This window comes from Rhyacophila brunnea, unplaced genomic scaffold (assembly GCF_057557595.1).
Source record: "Rhyacophila brunnea isolate RB1 unplaced genomic scaffold, BYU_Rbru_1.0 scaffold_16, whole genome shotgun sequence".
In the NCBI taxonomy this organism is placed as follows: Eukaryota; Metazoa; Arthropoda; class Insecta; order Trichoptera; family Rhyacophilidae; genus Rhyacophila; species Rhyacophila brunnea.
Genome location: NW_028232816.1, coordinates 9,095,752 through 9,116,198, shown reverse-complemented (window position 1 = coordinate 9,116,198; position 20,447 = coordinate 9,095,752). Strand labels below are relative to the sequence as shown.

Below are 20,447 nucleotides of genomic sequence, written 5' to 3'. Positions count from 1 at the left end.
AATAATTGAGAAAACAAAAAAAAACTAAAATGTTATTTGCTAGGAATACTGTCTCACATTGAATTGTATCATGGCTCAACAAGTGAATAGTATTCAAACGTCTCAGAAATGCCATAAGTGTTTTATTACGAAAAATCAAACTGAGGTTTTGTAATAAACTATTCCTTTTATTCATAGAATAATTCACAAGATTTGAGAATGTAAGATTTTTTGTATTATTGAAAATACATAATTTGAAAACACCGTTATGTGAGTACGTTATAACTACACTTAACACTTAATTGATACCTTGCATTTAAACACAAAAACCGATACCCATCATTAACGCACTTTGAAAAGCATTTCATGTACTACTATTAGTTAACTTAGTCGTAATTAAGTAGGACGCCCGTAACCTAATTGGTGAAGAAAATTGGCAGGAATCTAGTGGTTACAGGTTCAAATCTCGTCATGCGTCGTATTTAAAAAAAAAATTCTAATAGGTATACTGAAATGTTCAAATTATGAAAGTATTTTCAGCCGACCAAAACATCTCAGATCAGTTTTTTTGCCTCAGGTGACGAAGTCAAGTAATATTTCTTGATATATATTACGAGTATACTAGCTGACCCGGCAAACTTCGTACCGCCTCAGAATCAATAATCTTGTGTTAACTTATTAGCTGAAATAAATTCAGTTTTTTATTAAGTTAAAATGAATACTCAAAATGAATTAGTTCAATAAATGTGCAAAAATCAAATCAAAATGAAAAGTATTTTAATTATATTGAACTGTACACACTGTACACACACGATGACCGCGTAGATTAAGCGCCGCTCTATAGTGTCGAGGGTCCCAGGTTCGAATCCTGGGTCTGGTAAGTTCACATATTGTAATTCAATTTCAATTCAATGATGACTACCGAGCCAACCTTCAGTCGTAAATTGTGCGGTGGCAAGCCAGGCAGATCCAATGAGTTTAAAAATTCAGTTGGATAGTTGGTTGCTTCGTCTTCGTTTGCTACACAGTCGATAGATTTGAAGGAATGCAGTGGACCAACGATTTGATTTTGAATTGTGAAGTTTAAGTGATCCACATCTTTGTTCTTTACCGCAAGAATGCTCGTTCACTCAACCAATTGTCATGTTTGTGATTACCAATGATGTTTGGTAACACTTTGTTGATGAGTTCGTCTTTAGTTAAATTTAGAAAAATTCAGCGGAAACGAAATCAATCCGCTCGATTCATCGACAGGAACACGGCCGTTACCGATAGTCAGCAATTGCTTGGAGAAATCTTCGGCAGTTAGATCGTTTAGCAATGCAACTCGCATGTTTGTCGTCAGCTGAAGTGTCTTCACATAGTACCACAGAGTCGATGATTTGGGGCAAGCATTTATTTCATCAGCAGCGGTCGATCTTGGAATGACTGGTAGTGTTTGGCGAAAATCGCCAGATAGTAGAATCATTGCGCCTCCAAAACTTCTTGATTCATTGCGCAGATCTTTCATAGTTCGATTGAGTGCTTTCAATGCGCGTTTGTGCGCCATTGTGCATTCATCCCAGGTGATGATTTTACTTGCTAACAAAACTTTGGCCATTGCTGAGTATTTCGCAATGTTGCATGTCGGTTTTTCGATCTCGCACGAACAGTAGCCAAAATCAATGACATGAGGAATGTCTTCCCAGTTCCATCGGGCGCGTCGAGGAAAAATAAGCCACCATTTCCATCATCAATTGCCTTTATTAACGTATCGTACACTTACTTCTGTTGAGGGTTCAACAGTGGTACATTCGTTCGAACTGATTGGTTCAATGCATCTCGATCATATTCACGATCACGTTCCAATTTTCGATTGAAAGCGTCGTTCATTCCACGATGTGGCGTTGGCATTCCTAACTTGACTACAAAACTACCGCACATGAGGTAACACATGTATTCGATCAAAAGCAAAGCCTTGTTATGTATCTCCTCATTCACCTTGAGATCGGGATTCCCTGAACTGACACGAATTCGATGTAAAATGTCTTCTGACATGTCATCCTTGTATTTGTTTTACAGTTCAGGTGGATTCGATGGGAAGCATGTCGAAATAATGATAGTAAATAAAGTGCGTATCTGACTTAGAGATGCAGAAACAATTGCTTCAGCGATTGTCATATCGCAATGAGTATCGTTTTCAAGCAAATTGAGCTGTTGACATGAAGCACGAAATGTTGGGCACACCACACCATTGTCAGTTAGACATTTCGAATATCATTCTTTCTTTTGTTTGTTTGTTTCTTGTTTATTGTTTCTGTCATGTATCAGAGATGGCGTTGTATACGGATTTAATTTTTTTGTGATTTTCTTTTATTTTCGAATGCGCGAATGGTTCATTGTTCAAAATGTCAAAATGTATGAGAAAATTAATGTTAATAGTTATTCTGCTATTCGGAGCTGAGACAAATCCAACAAATCAAAGATCGTAAAAATCGGTCCAGCCGTTCTCGAGTTATAAATGGTGTAACTAACCCGACTTTCTTTTATATATATAGATTGTATACAATAGAATAGAATATAATATATAATAATGTATAAGCTTGGCATCTGAGATAATTGTTATTTATCAATAGTTGGACCAAATATGGTGGCAGTTATTCCTTAATTCCCCATCTACCTCATATCCTTAATTATTATTGTCGCTAGACCAGGGCGACTACCAGTTACTGGTCATGAGATGACCGTATTGCAAATCACATTCAGTTACTCCAAGACAGTCGAGCGCGTAGGCTTGATAAAGCTATCGTGCTATATCTAATACGATAAGAACGAGACCGCGTTAACTACAGAGTGATTCATACATTCTGTTCAACCTTCGTTGTACTAAATATGTTACGGTTTGAGTGAACGTCGCGTCTATATCATCCATCTTAAACTTATTATTAACATTCATCAACCTCATATTATGAAGGGGTTATTTCAAGACAATGATATGCCACGGAAACATAGTTTGGAGAAATGAGCAATTTAATGTTCTTATTCGATGTTCATAATATATTCTTGATCAACATCACTATTTTAATAGGAAAAAACACTATCCTCATTTAAAATGTTTGATATAACGCACAAATAATTCTTGTGTTTGGAGCAAGAAGGCGTGGATGACTGACCGGTGTCCATTTTGACTGGTGTCAAAATTTGAATTTGCAAGAACTACACATAATATATAATATTGAGATATCTGTTTATTTTTTTAAAGTGTCTATGAGTGTGTGCCCTGGGAATTAGTTTTATTCAAAATCAACAAAATCATAATTATGTGGCATATCATTGTCGTGCGATTACCCCTTCATATATTATCATCCAACAAAAGTGTACGTCCGTTTACTAGTGCGTGAGTGCGTGAACACCGAACTGGCCTCAGCGCGCAACAGCCCTCTCGACAAAAAGGTCAGTGTCTGGCTTCCTGTGTAAACCTCCCCCCCTAGATCCGTAATCCACCAACCAGAATCACCTTTAAATTACAGTTCACTTCTAAAAGCGCCACCAATCAATTATTTTTGTAAGGAGGAAAAGGCTTTCACGGTTGTTTGTTATCCCAAAAGAATAGGATAACGTATTGATGGAAAGTACTGTGAAACCGAACGCCGGTCCAATTATATTATCAAAAGGGATCCGATTAATTAAGAGGAAACGTTGCTCAGAATAAAATAGTGCGCAAACAGCTCACCTGTATTAGTTGTGAGTAGGGAATCCAATTCCGAGCCAAAATTTTGATCCCGGGATTTCAGGATTACAATTTGACAATCCCGGGATTGGCATTTTTTTCCATAGTTAATATATTTTTTTAAATATACAAATAACATTGATAAAATCGGTCAAAAATAAATCAAGTACAATTTATAGATACTATTTAAGACATTTATTGTTATTGTGTACGTTCAATCTTTGAAATACATAAGTTTAATGGAGTAAATAATATTGCAATATAAATTTAATGATTATGTGAATTTAATATGAGATTGCTGTTTATGATAGTAAAGACTTAATAAATGGATTAGCGAGATTAAACATAGTAAAGAAAATCATGGTGTATGGCTTTTCCGCTTCATAAATCTAATTAGTCAGCCAAATATGAAACTGCCGTAAAACGTATGAGATCATGGTGGAATTACTTTGTTAAAAGTGCGAAGCATTGTTTTTTTCCAATCTTCCTCATTTTTATTAATTTATATGAAAAAATAAACTGAATCGGCAACTTACACATGGGTAATAAATCAAACTTCATTCAAACTCAGTTTATTTCTAATGTAGTTATTTGTTATTAAAAGTATTTTTTCTGTTATAATTTCATTTTTATTTTATTTTCCATAAAAATTAATAAAAAAAAATCAATCCTGAAAGTTTCGGGATTATGTTTACCAATTCCGGGATTCATAGGTATCGAAAATAGCTCGAGATCCCGGGATTGGAATCCCTAGTTGTGAGTTATGACACCGAGAGAAGAAGGAGGTAGAATACGGGGTGAAAACCCAAAAATCTCGTAAGGTAAGAAGGAATTCTTATTAGGCTTCACTAGCTTGTATAGTATATGTGATATTATTAGAGGCTTTGATATTATTTCTGTTTGAATTAAGTTGTTCTCACAATACACTACCGATCGCTATATGTATATGTACATAACGTATAATAACACTTACCCTTTATTATAAAAATACTTTCATGTCGGCGCTTACTGGTTATCAATGGTTTTTAAACTTTTTCATTTCACAGCACTCGTATGGGACGTACAGAAACGTGAAAATTAATGCCAAATAATTACAAGATAAAAAGAACTTTCTATATACCACGTTTTTAAATTTTCTGTTGAATCATATACCTACACTTGACAATTCCATGTATTAATAAAAACTTTTTATTGTACTTGATAGAAATACTGAATACATATTATAGAATACAGAAATGTCATTTTGACACTTCATATTGATTTCCATAGTAACGCACGTATATATTAATAATTTAGTTGCTAGGACCCACTTAGCAACCAATAATAGTGAGTAGTAAATATTACTTTTAACGATTTTTTTCCGAAACATACAAAACACAATTAACTGAAAATGAATTCAATTCTGCTTAAAGATGGCCAAAAGTATTAAAAGAATGCATTGTCGTCGTGTTCTGATATTTTGTGTCTAGCTAGTCGAGAAGTTAGTTAAAAATCTTGGACAAACAAGAAAAAAATCTGCACAAGAAAAAATCTGTACCGGACAAACAAGAATACGAGCTAATAAAAACATGGTAAAATACATTACTATCACGTCACGTAAGCTCATGTGCTGTAATAATCGGATAATTTAATAAGAAAAACTGACAATCCACAAAAAGATTGTGTCATTAAATGAAAAATGGTAAATTTTACCTGTCACGTGTTCACGCTCCCTTTCAAAGCACTAAACTAAAAAGTCATGTTGGGTCACGTGACTCAACTTGCATAAAATAAAAAAGCTTTCTATCACTACCAATGGTGAGGCGTGATACACGTTGGGTGACATTGCAAACTTTTTTCCCATGGCGCTAGTTTAACGAGCTTACGTGTGCTCACGTGACGTGATGGTAATGTATTTCTAGTATAATAATTGTCAGTAATTCTCAGAAGCTATAATTAGGGATTGCAATACCGGTATTTCAAAACCGGTATTCAATTACTTATCGATACCGAAATACCGGTTTTAAGAATCCTAAATACCAGTATTTTCGGTATTAAGAAAGCATAGGCACATTAATATTTTTTGAAAATTACCCAAGTATTTTTTGTTGTTTTTATTTAATAAAACGTATTTTTTTTATAGTACTTATTCCACTTTAATTAATATATTAAGACCGGTTTCGTCCGCCTCAGTGGGATATTTTAAACTTCAATTCCACCATGAATTGACAGTTAACAAAATAAGAGACAAGTATTTTTTCATATTTAGTATAACGATTAATGCTGCCAAACCGCAAATATTTGACTGATACCAACAAAAGTTAAATAATAATAAAACAAAATCCCTCTATTATACTTATTGAATTGTCGCGATGAATTAACATAATATTTCGAAAAAGAAAACATTCGTGGCAAATATTTCCAATTATTCCATAACTGTTGATCTAACATTGATAATGCAACCAAAAAACGTTGAATTTGGAAGTGATTTTCCTGTGTCTGGACTTATACATATTTATAAAGGTCAATAAGGTATGTTCTTTAGGTTGCTATAAAATAGTCTTTTCAATAGATTTTAATAGCTATATTTATTGATAAGTACTTATTTTTCTTACTATAATATGTTTTGACGAATATCGGTATTAATACCGGTATTCAATAAGAAATACCAAAATATCGGTATTTATATATTCATTCGGTGTTGCAATCCCTAACTATAATATGTATTTGAGCGCGAAATATTACAAATCTAATGATTATTGATTAAGTCTGCGAATATGACTGTTGGCGACGTTGCTATAATCATGATATATGTAGGGTGACCCTTATCACCTTCCTAAATATATATTATAAGCTAGTTGATGAGTCTGCTGTTGTCAGAGTTATCAAGATGCAACGCCTGCAATGGACCGGCCATGAGGTACCTATGGATGAAAAAGCTTCGAAAATGCTAATTTCTAAACTTATCATCTGATTTTATTCATTTTCAGTGTAGACAATATAATTTTTTATGACGCCGAATACTAATTCTAACTTAAATATGACATTTTACAATTATTGGAAGTTTATAAAGTACCAAGATGGCGGAATACAAAGTGCACAATTCGTTGTATTTTCAGAACCATGCCGCCAAACGCTCTTTGCTATAATATTATATTGATTATTTAAATTAATGAAAATTATCAATGAAGGTATTATTAAAATCTTGAGAGATAGTAAACTTAATTGATATTTGCTAAAATAGTATATTATATTCACATTATAAATTAATTCCAGATATACTTTGAAAACTGAAAAGTCTCAAAACGATTCCAAAGTTTGTAAAGCTCAGAGAGATCTATCAAATTTGCCTGTCCTGAAATAAAGCCTCTTTAGACCTATGGTAAATCTATCCCTATATCTTCCTCCAACGACATAAAAGCAAATAGAGATTAGGAAAAAGGTCAACTACAATGTTATTAAATTTCAAAATATCGATCGGTGGTTGGCAGTTTGACAAACAGAATGGGTAAGTGAAGCCATATCCCATTTTGACTCACTACGTTAAGTTTGTGATATTTTCATTAGTATTTAATATAATAGCATATAGTATATAATACGAAACTATCGCATCAATACGGTAAATTAAGATTAAACGGAATTATTTAAATTTGAGGCGCACACTTTGGAAACCTATGCATTGTAGCTTATGTCGTTGGCATATTTTTTTTATTTTTATTAAAATGTACTTTCCAGTCTGATAGCTACGAGATTTTCACAATATTAACGGCTATACATTATTATGTTTAAAAAAATTTGATTGATAATAATAAAAACTCGTTTGAATATTTAAAATAATAAAAAGCAACAGAAAACATATCAAATATCCCGCAATATTTAATATTAAATTTCTTTTGGAGTCATTGGAAAATATATTATACTTACCTCAGTATAATTATCTGCATATCGAAAAGATTTTTTCGGACATAGTTTCTTTGTGAATGCCAAATTGTTCATGTTATTGTTCTTGACAGCTGTTTCGGGCTACAAAACCACATACTTACAGAAAAATCAATTACTAACAGAAACTATCACTCAATTAAGTTGTGTTTTTCTTCAATGGATATTAAATATTTTAAGATTACTACAGTCTTTATTGAACATACATAATATGGACCCTAATAATTGTGCCGATTAGAAAGAATCGTAAAGAAAACAATGCGTACCGAATGGGATTGACCCCGCATCCATCGCAATCAAAGTGTAGAGCTTTATCAATTATTGAGTAATAGAATAGATAATAGGATTATCAAACAAAATCCAAAGCGATAGAAATAATATAACAATATGTACATAAATAATTATCCATCCAATAATACCTTCCCAATAACAGTTAAATTTAAAACTAATGAGGTTGGCCATTAATATTTCATACTACGTCAGGGGCATTAAACAAATTATTTTAAATATTAACAAACCACAAAATATGAAACAATCTACACTTACAATAACATTAATATCAATCAACAAATAATTATGATTAGTCAAAATTTACAATAAAATTTTATAAAAAATAAAATAAACAATATTATCAATTGAAGTGAGATCGAATAAAAAAACAAATACAACCAAAATATGAGTCAAAATAAAATAAATATTAAAATAATAAATAATGTACAATATATAAAGTTATGTTATAACAATCCCAAATGTTAAATAGGGTATATTAATGGAGAAGACACAACATATAATTGATCATTTAACAAATTAGAATTGGGCAAAAATTTATACCTGTTAATTTCTAGGATTTCCTGTTTATCCAATTTTATAGATTTCTCATTCAAATGCAGGATTTTAAAATTTTTACTGATATTAAAAGAGTGATTATTTAAACATAAATGAATTCCAAAAGATGAAGATTCATTACCATTTTTGGCACAGGCTAAATGTTCTTTGATCCTAGTGTTAAAAGAACGTCCCGTTTGTCCAACATATTTGGCATCACAAGAGTTACAACTTAATAGATAAATTCCACTTTAGTTAAGTTTATCTAATCTATCTTTAGTATTCACCAGTATTGAATTCAAATTTTGTGTGTTGTAAAATGTTACATTGAAAAGTTTTTTATCTATTTTTCTTGAAATATTCTCAGACACTCTTCCTAGGAAACATAATTTAACCCAGCATTTTTTAACACTGGCCTCATCTATCACTAAGCCAGAGGTCACATTTAATAAAGCTAATTTTTTAAATTTGTTGGCCAGAATGCGATCAATCAAACGTAAGTCATAACCGTTATTAAAAGCGATTTGTTTAATCGTCTTTAACTCCAAAGCAAAACTATTTTCGGACACAGGAACCATTAATAAACGATGTATAATAGGATGGAAAACTGATAATTTATGTGAGATATGTTGTCTAGAAGAGTTATTAATAATGTTATCACTGAAGGTATCCTTTCTAAAAATGCTAAATGTATGTTTGTTATTTGTAATATTGATTTTTAAATCCAAGAAGTTAATTGTACTGTTCCCTAGTTCCATTGTGAATTGAATTGACTTATTAATACTATTTATGTCTTTTAAAAAATTATCCAATTGTCTTTCCGTGCCTGACCACAAAGCTAAGATATCATCTACATATTTATACCAGTAAATGATATTTCTAAATGAATTTAAATTGCTAATCTTAGATTCGACTATATCCATGAAAAAATCTGCCAAAATAGGAGATAAGGGACTACCCATTGCCAAACCATTAATTTGTCGATATATGCATCCATTAAATTTAAAGAAATTCTGCGTATCTTGCCATATGCCCCCGATGTTGGAATTTGAGAATTATATATTTAAGACGTTCACACAATGTCATTTGGAATAGAAAAAGAACAATTTTTAAAAACTAATAACATTATTTACATAATGTTATAGAATACAGTGAGCCACGTGGGTTTCCAACCTTTGCCAAGTCGCGACTTCCCCCCCCACACACAACATTTTGTAAAATCTTAAATATACTTACCAGAATAATAATTATTAGTAAATATTTCAGATATTGACAGTTAGTACATACCGCTACTATCTTCTGCTTCCCGAAAAAACACATGCCGATGTTGTTCCAAAGGGCGGCGCAGTCAGGAGTTTGCTGAGCAGCTATCTTGTACCTGGATAACGCCACATCGTAATCCCTGTGACTCTAAAATAAACAAAATAACATGAACATCGCCATACCAGAAGTCATCATATGAGTTCCTGAATCTTGCGCCCTCTTAAAAATCACAGGATTCCGGATCAATTCCAAAGAATAATCCCAATCTGGTAAAACGCTTTGCCGTCATTTGCGAATCAGGGAAAAATTTCTTTCGTGCAAATATTTACGTACAAATTACTTAATACTTACGGAATAAAACAAAGTGTGAATTTGATACCGCCGTGGAATTTAACCGATAACCTACAAATTTGGAAACAAGAATTTGTCTACTAGTTTACAACAGACAGCCCAGCCCTTTCATGTAGATAACAAAATGTGGATAAGGTAACAATAAACTAATTTACTTTCGAGTAGATAATAATTTCAAATATAAGTTGTGTTACCTACCTGCATAATAGCAGCCAAAGGTAAAAGCGCTTTAGCCTTAGGCGTGTCAATCGCGAGGGCTGATCCAAGTCTTTCTACAGCCAGCTGCTGCTGTCCAGCAAGAGCATGGAGAAGTCCCACAGATGTCAGCAGATCCGCATCATCGGGAGAACTTCTGGAAACGGAAATAAAACGTTAAACACTTTACAATAGTATACACTTTACAATAATAGACTACTTCCTGTTAAAGGGATGTAACCGATTCGTCTTCAGAAAACGGAATTCGTAAAATGTTACATATACACTTAAGCTCAAATGCAGAGATATCTACGTTGATCCAGCCGTAACATAAAACATTCTTATAATAATAACGCCACTTACTGCCACTGAGAAACTTCAGTATGACTATACATATACATTCGGTAATATTATAGTAACATTTATTATTGTGAATTCATACTAGATAATATGGTTTACAAAATAATATATGAAATTTTAAAAGCTTACTGATAATATAAAATGGTCCATGTTTTAAATAAATAAACACACGTGACATAAACTCGAAATCAAGTCGTTGCACTTGAGCATTGCACGATAAATTATTATTCGTCCCTCGTACTTAATTGTATCACCAGACGTCGCCACCAGTATTCATAAAATTTAAACGCGTCTAATACGATTACATTTAATACAAAAATATAATATTATGATACTCGAGCCATTCCTAATTCAAATATACCATTTTACATTGTATTTAGCACAAATTTCATGCTTTAAAAATTACAACTTAAGATATTATGTAGGTAAGTTCATGTTAAATCTTTGTATAGTATTACAATAATTAGTAAATATAGGGAACCTATTTATAACGTAGTTTATTTTTTGTAAGTTTTCCATAATTAATTTCATGTGGTTACTGCCAAAAGTTGGTAAGTCTCGAAATCATGTTATGTAGCAATTGCAATTTGAAGTTTGAAAATATGGCCTCTAAATTCGGATATAATGCTAATATTATGTCTTTATGCGTCGGCCTATAATGTCGTGGGTCCCAGGTTCGAATTCTGGGTATGGCAAGTACACATATTGTTTTTCAATTTGTGTAAGAGTCAGAGTATAGACCTAATAGGTTGAGCAAGTGGCTGACATCCATTTCTCGTAAAAACAAAATCTGTTAATACAAACCTCCATTCTGTGGAGGCCCATATTATGATCTTATTAGGATCGGACATGGTCGAAAAAAAAAATCTGTGCTTTATGTGCATGTTATAATATATGACCTAGATTTTTTTTCTAGCATACATATTTATAATATGTAGACACAATATAATCCGTCGCAACTCTCAATATGCACCTAAATTATCAACTTTTGGCAGCAACTTGCAGTTGACGAATTGAAAACGAAAAATCAGTTTTTCGTTAAAAAATATAAATTAATAATATAAAAGTAGAAAAAATTGATTTATTTGAAAATGTCCATATTTTTTTATAATAATATATCTTTTTACCAGTGAAAAAATAATACAATACTTACCTAAGTAAATAAGTTTTTGCGATCTATGGATTTTGAGGCGTGCGTTATGACCATTACTCCACCACGTACCTATATAATAAGCAGTTTTTGAGTCACTTTGTCTTATTTCAGTAAGTTATTTGAATTCCAGTATGTTTCGGATACAACACAACAGAGTTTGCGTTAATGTATGACCTGAATGGAATGTAGGTATAGGGGTTTCCTTTGACCAACATAATTTCTAGATTCCAACAATGTTAGAAATGTATGGACTATGAAGTAATTCGTTGGAGATATTATGGAATGGTTAGGTCAGGCGTATGTAGTGTCTGAAACTACTCAAACAATGTTTTCCGTCATGTCTCAATCAAACGCAATTTGGATTGCCTATGTACTTACAATTTGGATTATATAATATACAACCGATTTATTTTATTATAAGTATACATGAGATCGCCATTGGGAAATAAGCAAATAATAATTACAAGATAAAAAGAACTTTTTATGTACAACGTTTTTAAATGACTTGACTAGGTTTAAACGATCAAAAAAATTTGTACTTGATAGAAATAATACTGAAATGTCACTTTGCCATGTCATATTGATTTCCATAGTAACGCACGTATATATTAATAATTTAGTTGCTAGGATCCCAGACCCCTCTAGCAACTAACAATGGTGTCGAAATAACTTTTAATACAAAACAGAATTAACTGAAAATGAATTCAATTCTACTTAAAGATGGCTAAAAGTATTAAAAAATGCATTGGCATCGTGTTCTGATATATTCTAAAAGTTTAAAATTTCTGGCTAGTCGGAAAGTTGGTTAAAAATCGATTGCAAGATTTGTACCGGACAAAGAAACACCGGACAAATAAGAATACGAGTTAAAAAAACGTTGTAAAAAGTAGTCAAATATATAGATTAAAGAAATAGATTGATTCGATTTGATAGGTGAGTAACTAAAATGATGATTGAAACATAAAATATAGCATTTTTATTTTAATCAGCTGTATTGTTTTATCATTCATTAAGAATTTTATTTGTTATGGAATAGTAATTCTCTTAATACCCGCTACGTAGCCGTAGATCATCTACGTCTGTATCTTATTCGTCTGCGAGCTCTAAAGATCCCGTGCGATATACAACGGTTGGATGTAAGCACACGCACCCCTATCCGCTCCTCATTTCTACCCTCCACTACTACTATCTAATAACTTACACTTATCCATCGTTATCACCAATGACAGGTTAGTTCTGCACTTTGAGAGAACAAAAAACTGATAAGATAGCTATCAGGCACACAAAGGTCAACACTACCAAGTATGACAGAGTCCTCAGTTACACCGCGTACAAGTCGGAAAAATACGTGACTATCCTGCGTTTAGACTACAGTATGTAAGTAGGTATACCTAAGAGAAAGTCAGTTGGATACAGCAACGGATAGTATCCATACAATCTCAAGTAATGGACTGCCAAAAATGTTTTATGAACTCGCTCCACCATAAGATCGTATTTCAACTCATGCGGGACCCAAACAATCGATCCACTGTTATGCCGACTTCTAACTAGGTGTTTAGGCCAATACTTATGGTACCGCTAGTTCCATACAAATTCTTTACCTACTGTCCAACAAGAACTTCTTGGCTACGTGTTAAAACTGTGAAAGCTCCACCATAAGATCGTATTTCAACTCATGCGGGACCCAAACAATCGATCCACTGTTATGCCGACTTCTAACTAGGTGTTTAGGCCAATACTTATGGTACCGCTAATTCCATACAAATTCTTTACCTACTGTCCAACAAGAACTTTTTGGCTACGTGTTAAAACTGTGAACTAACAATATCCTTCCATTTAGGCGACGATAGTGCCTTTGGTTTGTGCCTTAATCTTCTTATTGGACAGTACTACCCACAATCATTGTTGTGTGTCCAAGCATGTTTTAAACAATTCAGTTATCTTCAGACCATCAAAAGTCAAGACTTGTACTAGTTTGACCGCCTATAGCGTCATTAAAAAATAATTTAATTACGAGTTACGGTTCGACCAATGTCGCGGCAATCACTGTAATTCATAAACAATCCTAAACTCATTACCCACACATCCGTTACAAGCACAGTGTAACCGTGAGAGTGATCGTATTAGTTGTGAAAGTGCGGGAATACGGAACCAGCCCAGCTACATCAACATATCAACCGCTATATCAACATCAAAGGCTAGTGCCTGGATTGAATCCCTGTGTAACCGCTCTCTCCCCGCATCCAAACCATCCCCTTCCTACAGTCCACTAAAAAGCGCCGCCACTAATCATAAATATATGTTAATACAACATTAATTGTAGCGCCTTTTTATAAATGCCATTGGCCACTAAGCGACAGTTTACTGTCAAACATAATGTTAAGGGAGTTTATGGTAGAAAGAGGGGTGTGGAGGTATTCCTGGATGTTGACAAGACCTACATTGGATTGTAGTGTCAATGATCATAATAACTTCGTAAAATAATAAAAACAAAAAAAAATGTGACGTAATGAATTTCATCACGTTAAGGTATAAATCCAGATTTAGGAAATTTTCTATGGACACAGGTACAGTGAAGCGAAGAGGCAAGCGAAAGCGACGAGCGTACTTTCACCAGTTGGTGTAAAGGTTTTACCTAACTCCATACAACTGACATGACGTCTATATTCTAAATAATCACAAGATAAAAAGAACTTTTTATATACAACGTTTTTAATTTTTCTGTTGAATTATTATGCTCAATATGCTCAAACTTGTACTTGATATAGGCGGCCACAGACAGACAGTTTTCGTAAGAGGTTGAACATGCCAGTTAATACGTAATGGCGGCCATACAGTTATCTTTGGTAGATAATCTGCTGCGCCCATAGACGGACACTTTTCGACCTGTCAGGTGTGTGCCATGTTCAAACTGCCAGCGACCCTCCACTCCCGTGTTTTTGTAAAACTTTTGGAATTTCAACTAGCCGAAAGTTCTCGAGTGACATTAGATGTTGGTAACGTAAAGTAGAATATACCGCGCGATACAACTACGGCTGGTGTTGCTTGTTATAAAATACAAATTCATTTATTATTAAAAATATAATAATATTATGTACGCGGAGATCGCAAATATTATATTTTATTTATTTTTACGAGAGTAAAACAAAGTTATAGTTATTTATGTAAACATATTATTTTATACAATATAATATAAATATTAAAATTTTAGAGAGCAATATAAATATTAAGTTATTGTGAAAATATAGACTTATAACTCAGTACTCAAATTTTATTCATTGTATGTAGTAAATATTGCAAATTATTAATTTAAGACGTTCACAACATAAATTAATATACCTAATTGTGAATGACAATGTCGCTAAATCTAAATAAAATTTAAGTATATATTTTAATAATATCATAGTAATTAATTATTATACTGATGATTGATGTAAATATAATTTTGTGGCATGTTTAAATTTATTGTATATAAAATCAATACCTTTATAAATATTACCGTTCTCTTACTAAATTATATCTATTCATTAAAGGGAATAATTTATTCAAAAGAAAAGATTATATTTTATATTTACACGAATGTGTATAATATTGTTTCGGTGAATCGATAAAATACACAATCCACTAGCGAAATCATGATTTATTTTACCAACGTCATAGGTGTGTATTTTATGTCAATTTGTTTCTAATAAAAACAATAATAACCATAATAAATTCAAAGTAAAATAATTATTCGTGCATCAATATCGTTCAAGTATACTCTACCTAAAACTAATTGAAACAATACCCCTGTGTAATATCTCCGCGAACATAACCTCCATAGTTTTTGACACTTGCTCTGCCACAGACAATAACTGTACGTATATGGGCACGTCTGTTGATAGTTCGACAAATTTAAATGGGGTAGTTAAACTGATCTGTGGTGTGGCCACTAACGCACAGTTATTGAACAGTTATTGTCTGTGCCATGTTCAACCTGTTACGAGAACTGTCCGTCTGTGGCCGCCTTATGCAGTAAATAAAAAACAAACATAGAATACTGAAATGTCATTTTGACATTTCATTTTGGTTTCCATAGTAACGCACGTATATATTAATCATTAAGTTGCTAGGACCACCCCCTTAGCAACCAATAATAGTGAGTAGTAAATATTTATTTAATACTTTTTACGGATTTATCTTCATCTTCTGAAATAACTTTCCATACAAAACAGAAGTAACTGAAAATTAATTCAATTTTGCTTAAGGGGGGACATGCTCGTCGTAGGTCAAAATTGAGTTTTTATTGTATTTTCAAACCATGATCCTAGACACTCCTTAAACGTTGTAGATAATCTATTTATATAATTTTGAAGCCTTATTATCCTTTATATTTATTTTAAACATTGGATGACTGCAAAAAGTATTTTTGTTACATAAAATAGTATTCTTTTAAACCTCTCGCTCTAATGTTTTAGAATAAAGTCATATTTCGGTACATAACTGTGCAGTGGTGTTAAGATTTTTTACATTTATTAATTTTTAATCGCATTTATAAAACCATTAGTATAATTTATGACGAGATAATTTTAGTAAAATATTCACGAAAAAAATTTATTGATAATCTCTGTGATCCCAAATTTGACAACAATTAGGCATTTTATTATTCAAAAAATCGGCAAGATTAACACATTTGAAGATAATTCTAAAGATACTCATTATAAGCTATGTCTTTGACCATTCAAGTGTGATAAACATTCTACGAATAATGATTGCTTTATAATAATTATTGACCTAAGAATAAGGTAGTGTTTTTTTGAAATACGCCATTTCATTTGGCATTCCCCAGTTGTGAAGCTACAATATACGGCCGTAGCCATAAATTGACAAACTATAATTAAAGTAGGGAGTAAAATTATGTTAACGCGCGTGTTTGAACATGTAACTAACCGAAATTTATTAAAAAATTAAACGGTACATGTTCAAACACGCGCATCAATATCATTTTACTCCTTACTTTAATTATAGTTTGTCAATTTATGGCTACGACCGTATGTTGTAGCTTAACCACTGGGGAATGACAAAAGAAATGGCGTATTTCAAAAAAACACTACCTTATTCTTAGGTCAATAATAATTATAAAGCAATCATTATTCATAAGATGTTTATCACACTTGAATGGTCAAAACCATAGCTTATAATAAATATCTTTAGAATCATCTTCAAATGTGTTAATCTTGCCGATTTTTTGAATAATAAAATGCCTAATTCTTGTCAAATTTGGGATCACAGAGATTATCAATATAATTTTTTATCGTGAATATTTTACAAAAATTATCTCGTAATAAATTATACTAATGGTTTCATAAATGCGTTTAAAAATTAATAAACGTAAAAAATTTTAACACCACTGCACAGTTATGTACCGAAATATGACTATATTCTAAAACATTAGAGCGAGAGGTTTAAAAGAATACTATTTTATGTAACAAAAATACATTATGCAGTCATCAAATGTTTAAAATAAATATAAAGGATAATAAGGCTTCAAAATTATTTAAATAGATTATCTACAACGTTTAAGGAGTGTCCAGGATCATGGTTTGAAAATACAATAAAAACTCAATTTTGACCTACGACGAGCATGTGGGCCGTTAAAGATGGATGAAAGTATTAAAAGAATGCATTGGCATCGTGTTCTGATATATTCTAAAAGTTTCAAATGTCTAGCTAGTCGGGAAGTTAGTTAAAAATCGATTGCAAGATTTGTACTGGACAAACAACCACCGGACAAACAAGAATACGAGCTAATAAAAACGTTGTAAAATGAATATAGACAAAACCAGAACGGAAACGTCAGAAATTTGTACACTTCAATATACCTAGGTATATGTGATTCGCATATTATATAAATACACACGACTACGAATACGGTTAATTCTAACTTATATATAAGTTATATACGATTGGTGAATGCGCATAGTGCCTAAAGATGTCGTAAAAAACGTCTCAAATGGAATAGTACAAAACTTAAATCCATTAGAACAGTGGTTCTTAACCTGGGTTCGATCGAACCCCAGGGGTTCGGTGAGTCAGTCTCAGGGGTTCGGCGGAGGTCAAGACAAGAGGTGAGACAACAGATGTCAATGATGAATACCTCTATGAAATGAAATGAAAACAAATGGTAACGTACCCTGTTATTGCTAAGAAAGCTCTGGAGATTTTCATACCGTTTGTTGGAACATATCTTTGCGAGCAATCCTTTTCGAGGATGCTGCACAAAAACGAAGAAAAGGAAAAGACTTTGTTGTGAAAATGACATGAGAGTGGCACTTGCCAAGGTGAAGCCGCACATTTCTGAACTGGTCTATGAAAGACGACAGCAGAAGTCACACTGATTTGCAGTAAATATTCATTATTATGTTTTTGTTTTTGTGTGAAAAACATGTTTTATTGGTTTTGTTCTTTTAACACAGTGTTGTTGATGCACGGTTCATTTTGTGCACCAGTAAAGTAATATATACCTACCTATGTTTTGAATTTAAAAAAAATCATATTTTACTTTTCCAATTAAGAAGGGTTCGGTGAATGCGCATATGAAACTGGTGGGGGTCAGTACCTCCAACAAGGTTAAGAACCACTGCATTAGAATTTAAATAAATATACATAATTTTTATATACTTATACTTTAGTTACAACTAAAAATAGTGGATTATTGTAAAAATCAAAATTAATTCATGGTTGTTTCATTGTGAACTGTAATTGATTTTTATGGAATGATTGTGATGGTGGATGTGGATGCTAGGAGGGTTATATTAGGATGCCAGGCACTGACCTTGTATGCTATTGATGATTTTGCTCTGTGGTATGGTTCTGGTTGCACTCGCGCGGTATTGTTTGTTGGGCCACCCGGTGCGCGGCACTTGATATTCAAAGGTGGTTTAGGTTGGAAGTGTTTGTAATCGCGCGGTTGATGAATGACTGAAGCTTTTCTATTAATAATCGGTCGACTACTGACCCGTAATTGTGTTGCGCCTGGTCTTGCGTCAATACTCAGGATTTAAGGTACGAGGGAAATATAAGAATGGGGGTCACTATAATTGACACAACCAATTCATGATACAATAATTTTCGAAAAATAAGTCAAAGTTAACGTTTTGGCTGTTGTAAAAAGGCCTTGGCAGTACCTAACACGCCAAATATAATTTTCGAAAAAAAAATCAAAAAAATTATTGGTTTTTTATTTAGGTACATTAGTAAAAAGAAATCATAAATAAATCACCATTTATTATTTGTTGTTCCTCGAAAAACAGTTTTTCTTGAAAAAAATGGATTTTAAACTTTTACTTACGGGCACATTTGTTTGACCGAATCATTAGTATCTACTACCGAGATATCTCGTATCTGGCGTAGCGAACTTGGACCGTTTGACGAGATATCTCGTATCTGAAACGGTTATCTCGTTCACTGCCAGATACGAGATATACCTATATACAATATTATATGTCAAAAATGGTGTCCCTTATGTGCTCGTTGCGTTTAGCTATCTGACTTATTACGGCGAATTGACTATGGTATACTATCAATGGTTTTCTCCTCCGCTTCGCTTTGCTATGGACGCATTGAAAAGACGAAATTGTGAAGATTATAATCCCCCTCATTTTGCGGAATTCGTTTCGTCTCTTTCTCTTGATTTATGAAATTATAACAATTGTCGTAAATTGAATCATGAATCAAAATGGACAAAGGGCCACTTGCTCGGGGCGAATCTGGAATCACAAAAAGATCAAAGAAGGAGACCAAAGACATAATATAATCGGTGAAATAATTATCACCGCTCAACGACTAAAAGAAAATATGTTGTTGTCGTACATATTTAGAACATTTTTTTGTTTTGTTTTTCTTATTGACATCGCATTTTTTTTATTTAAATTAATTCTGTTTCTACAAAGGAACGGTTTGATAAAAGTAATTATAATTGAGTTGCTAAGAATAAAACGGATCTAAGGGAATACAATGATCAAAGCGATGGTACTCGTACGTTTAATCTGACATTTATATCGTTATATTTATTTTATGTGTCTGACATAAAATTTAACTTACTGTTTACATCTGCATGAATCTGACATAAAATTCTCGTATACTTCTCGTTGAAATAAAGTCTCTACACTGTATTCAATGGCAACATATTTGAAATACATATATGCAGTGTTTACATAAATGGCATTGTAACTTATTTGGATACTTATTTCGTATACTTCTCAAAAACGTTATGTCAGTTGTCAGTGTTGTAAACATGGGAATGTCAAAAAAAAAGAAAATAGCAGCGAGTGTTATTATTTTAACTCCTTTGGCAACAACAAGGAGGAAAAAACGGTCTAAATTTTGACTGTTACCTTTTCAATGATATTACACATAAACATAAAATAGGTATAGACAATTTCAATCTTACAGTTGTTATTGGAATATTTCCTAATGTAGATCGGGATGATGTACTGTTCGATAAAAATGATAATACTTTATAATACGGCCACTTCGATTGATATAATGTCATCGAGGCCTGATCCAGATTTCTTTTTTTGTTTGTTTTTTTTTTGTTCATTATTGAATTGATTGAATTTGTGTAATTTTCGGGTTATTTCCACTACTGTTGAATCAAATTTGTTTGCTAGTTCTAATATCGAATCACTTTTCTTTGTTTAGTTTTTATATTCC

General features: G+C 32.5%; 1 protein-coding gene across 1 annotated transcript in view; it reads right to left on the bottom strand.

The window, feature by feature from the left end:
• The window catches only part of LOC147074321 (BBSome complex member BBS4-like), a 126,839-nt gene that overhangs the window by 47,550 nt on the left and 58,842 nt on the right, over positions 1 to 20,447 (bottom strand). The window contains exons 6-7 of the mRNA XM_085943599.1: positions 10,244 to 10,397; positions 9,719 to 9,841 (exon numbers count right to left, since the gene is read on the bottom strand). Coding sequence (XP_085799725.1) covers positions 9,719 to 9,841; positions 10,244 to 10,397 — 277 coding nt within the window. The remainder of the gene's footprint in view (positions 1 to 9,718; positions 9,842 to 10,243; positions 10,398 to 20,447) is intronic.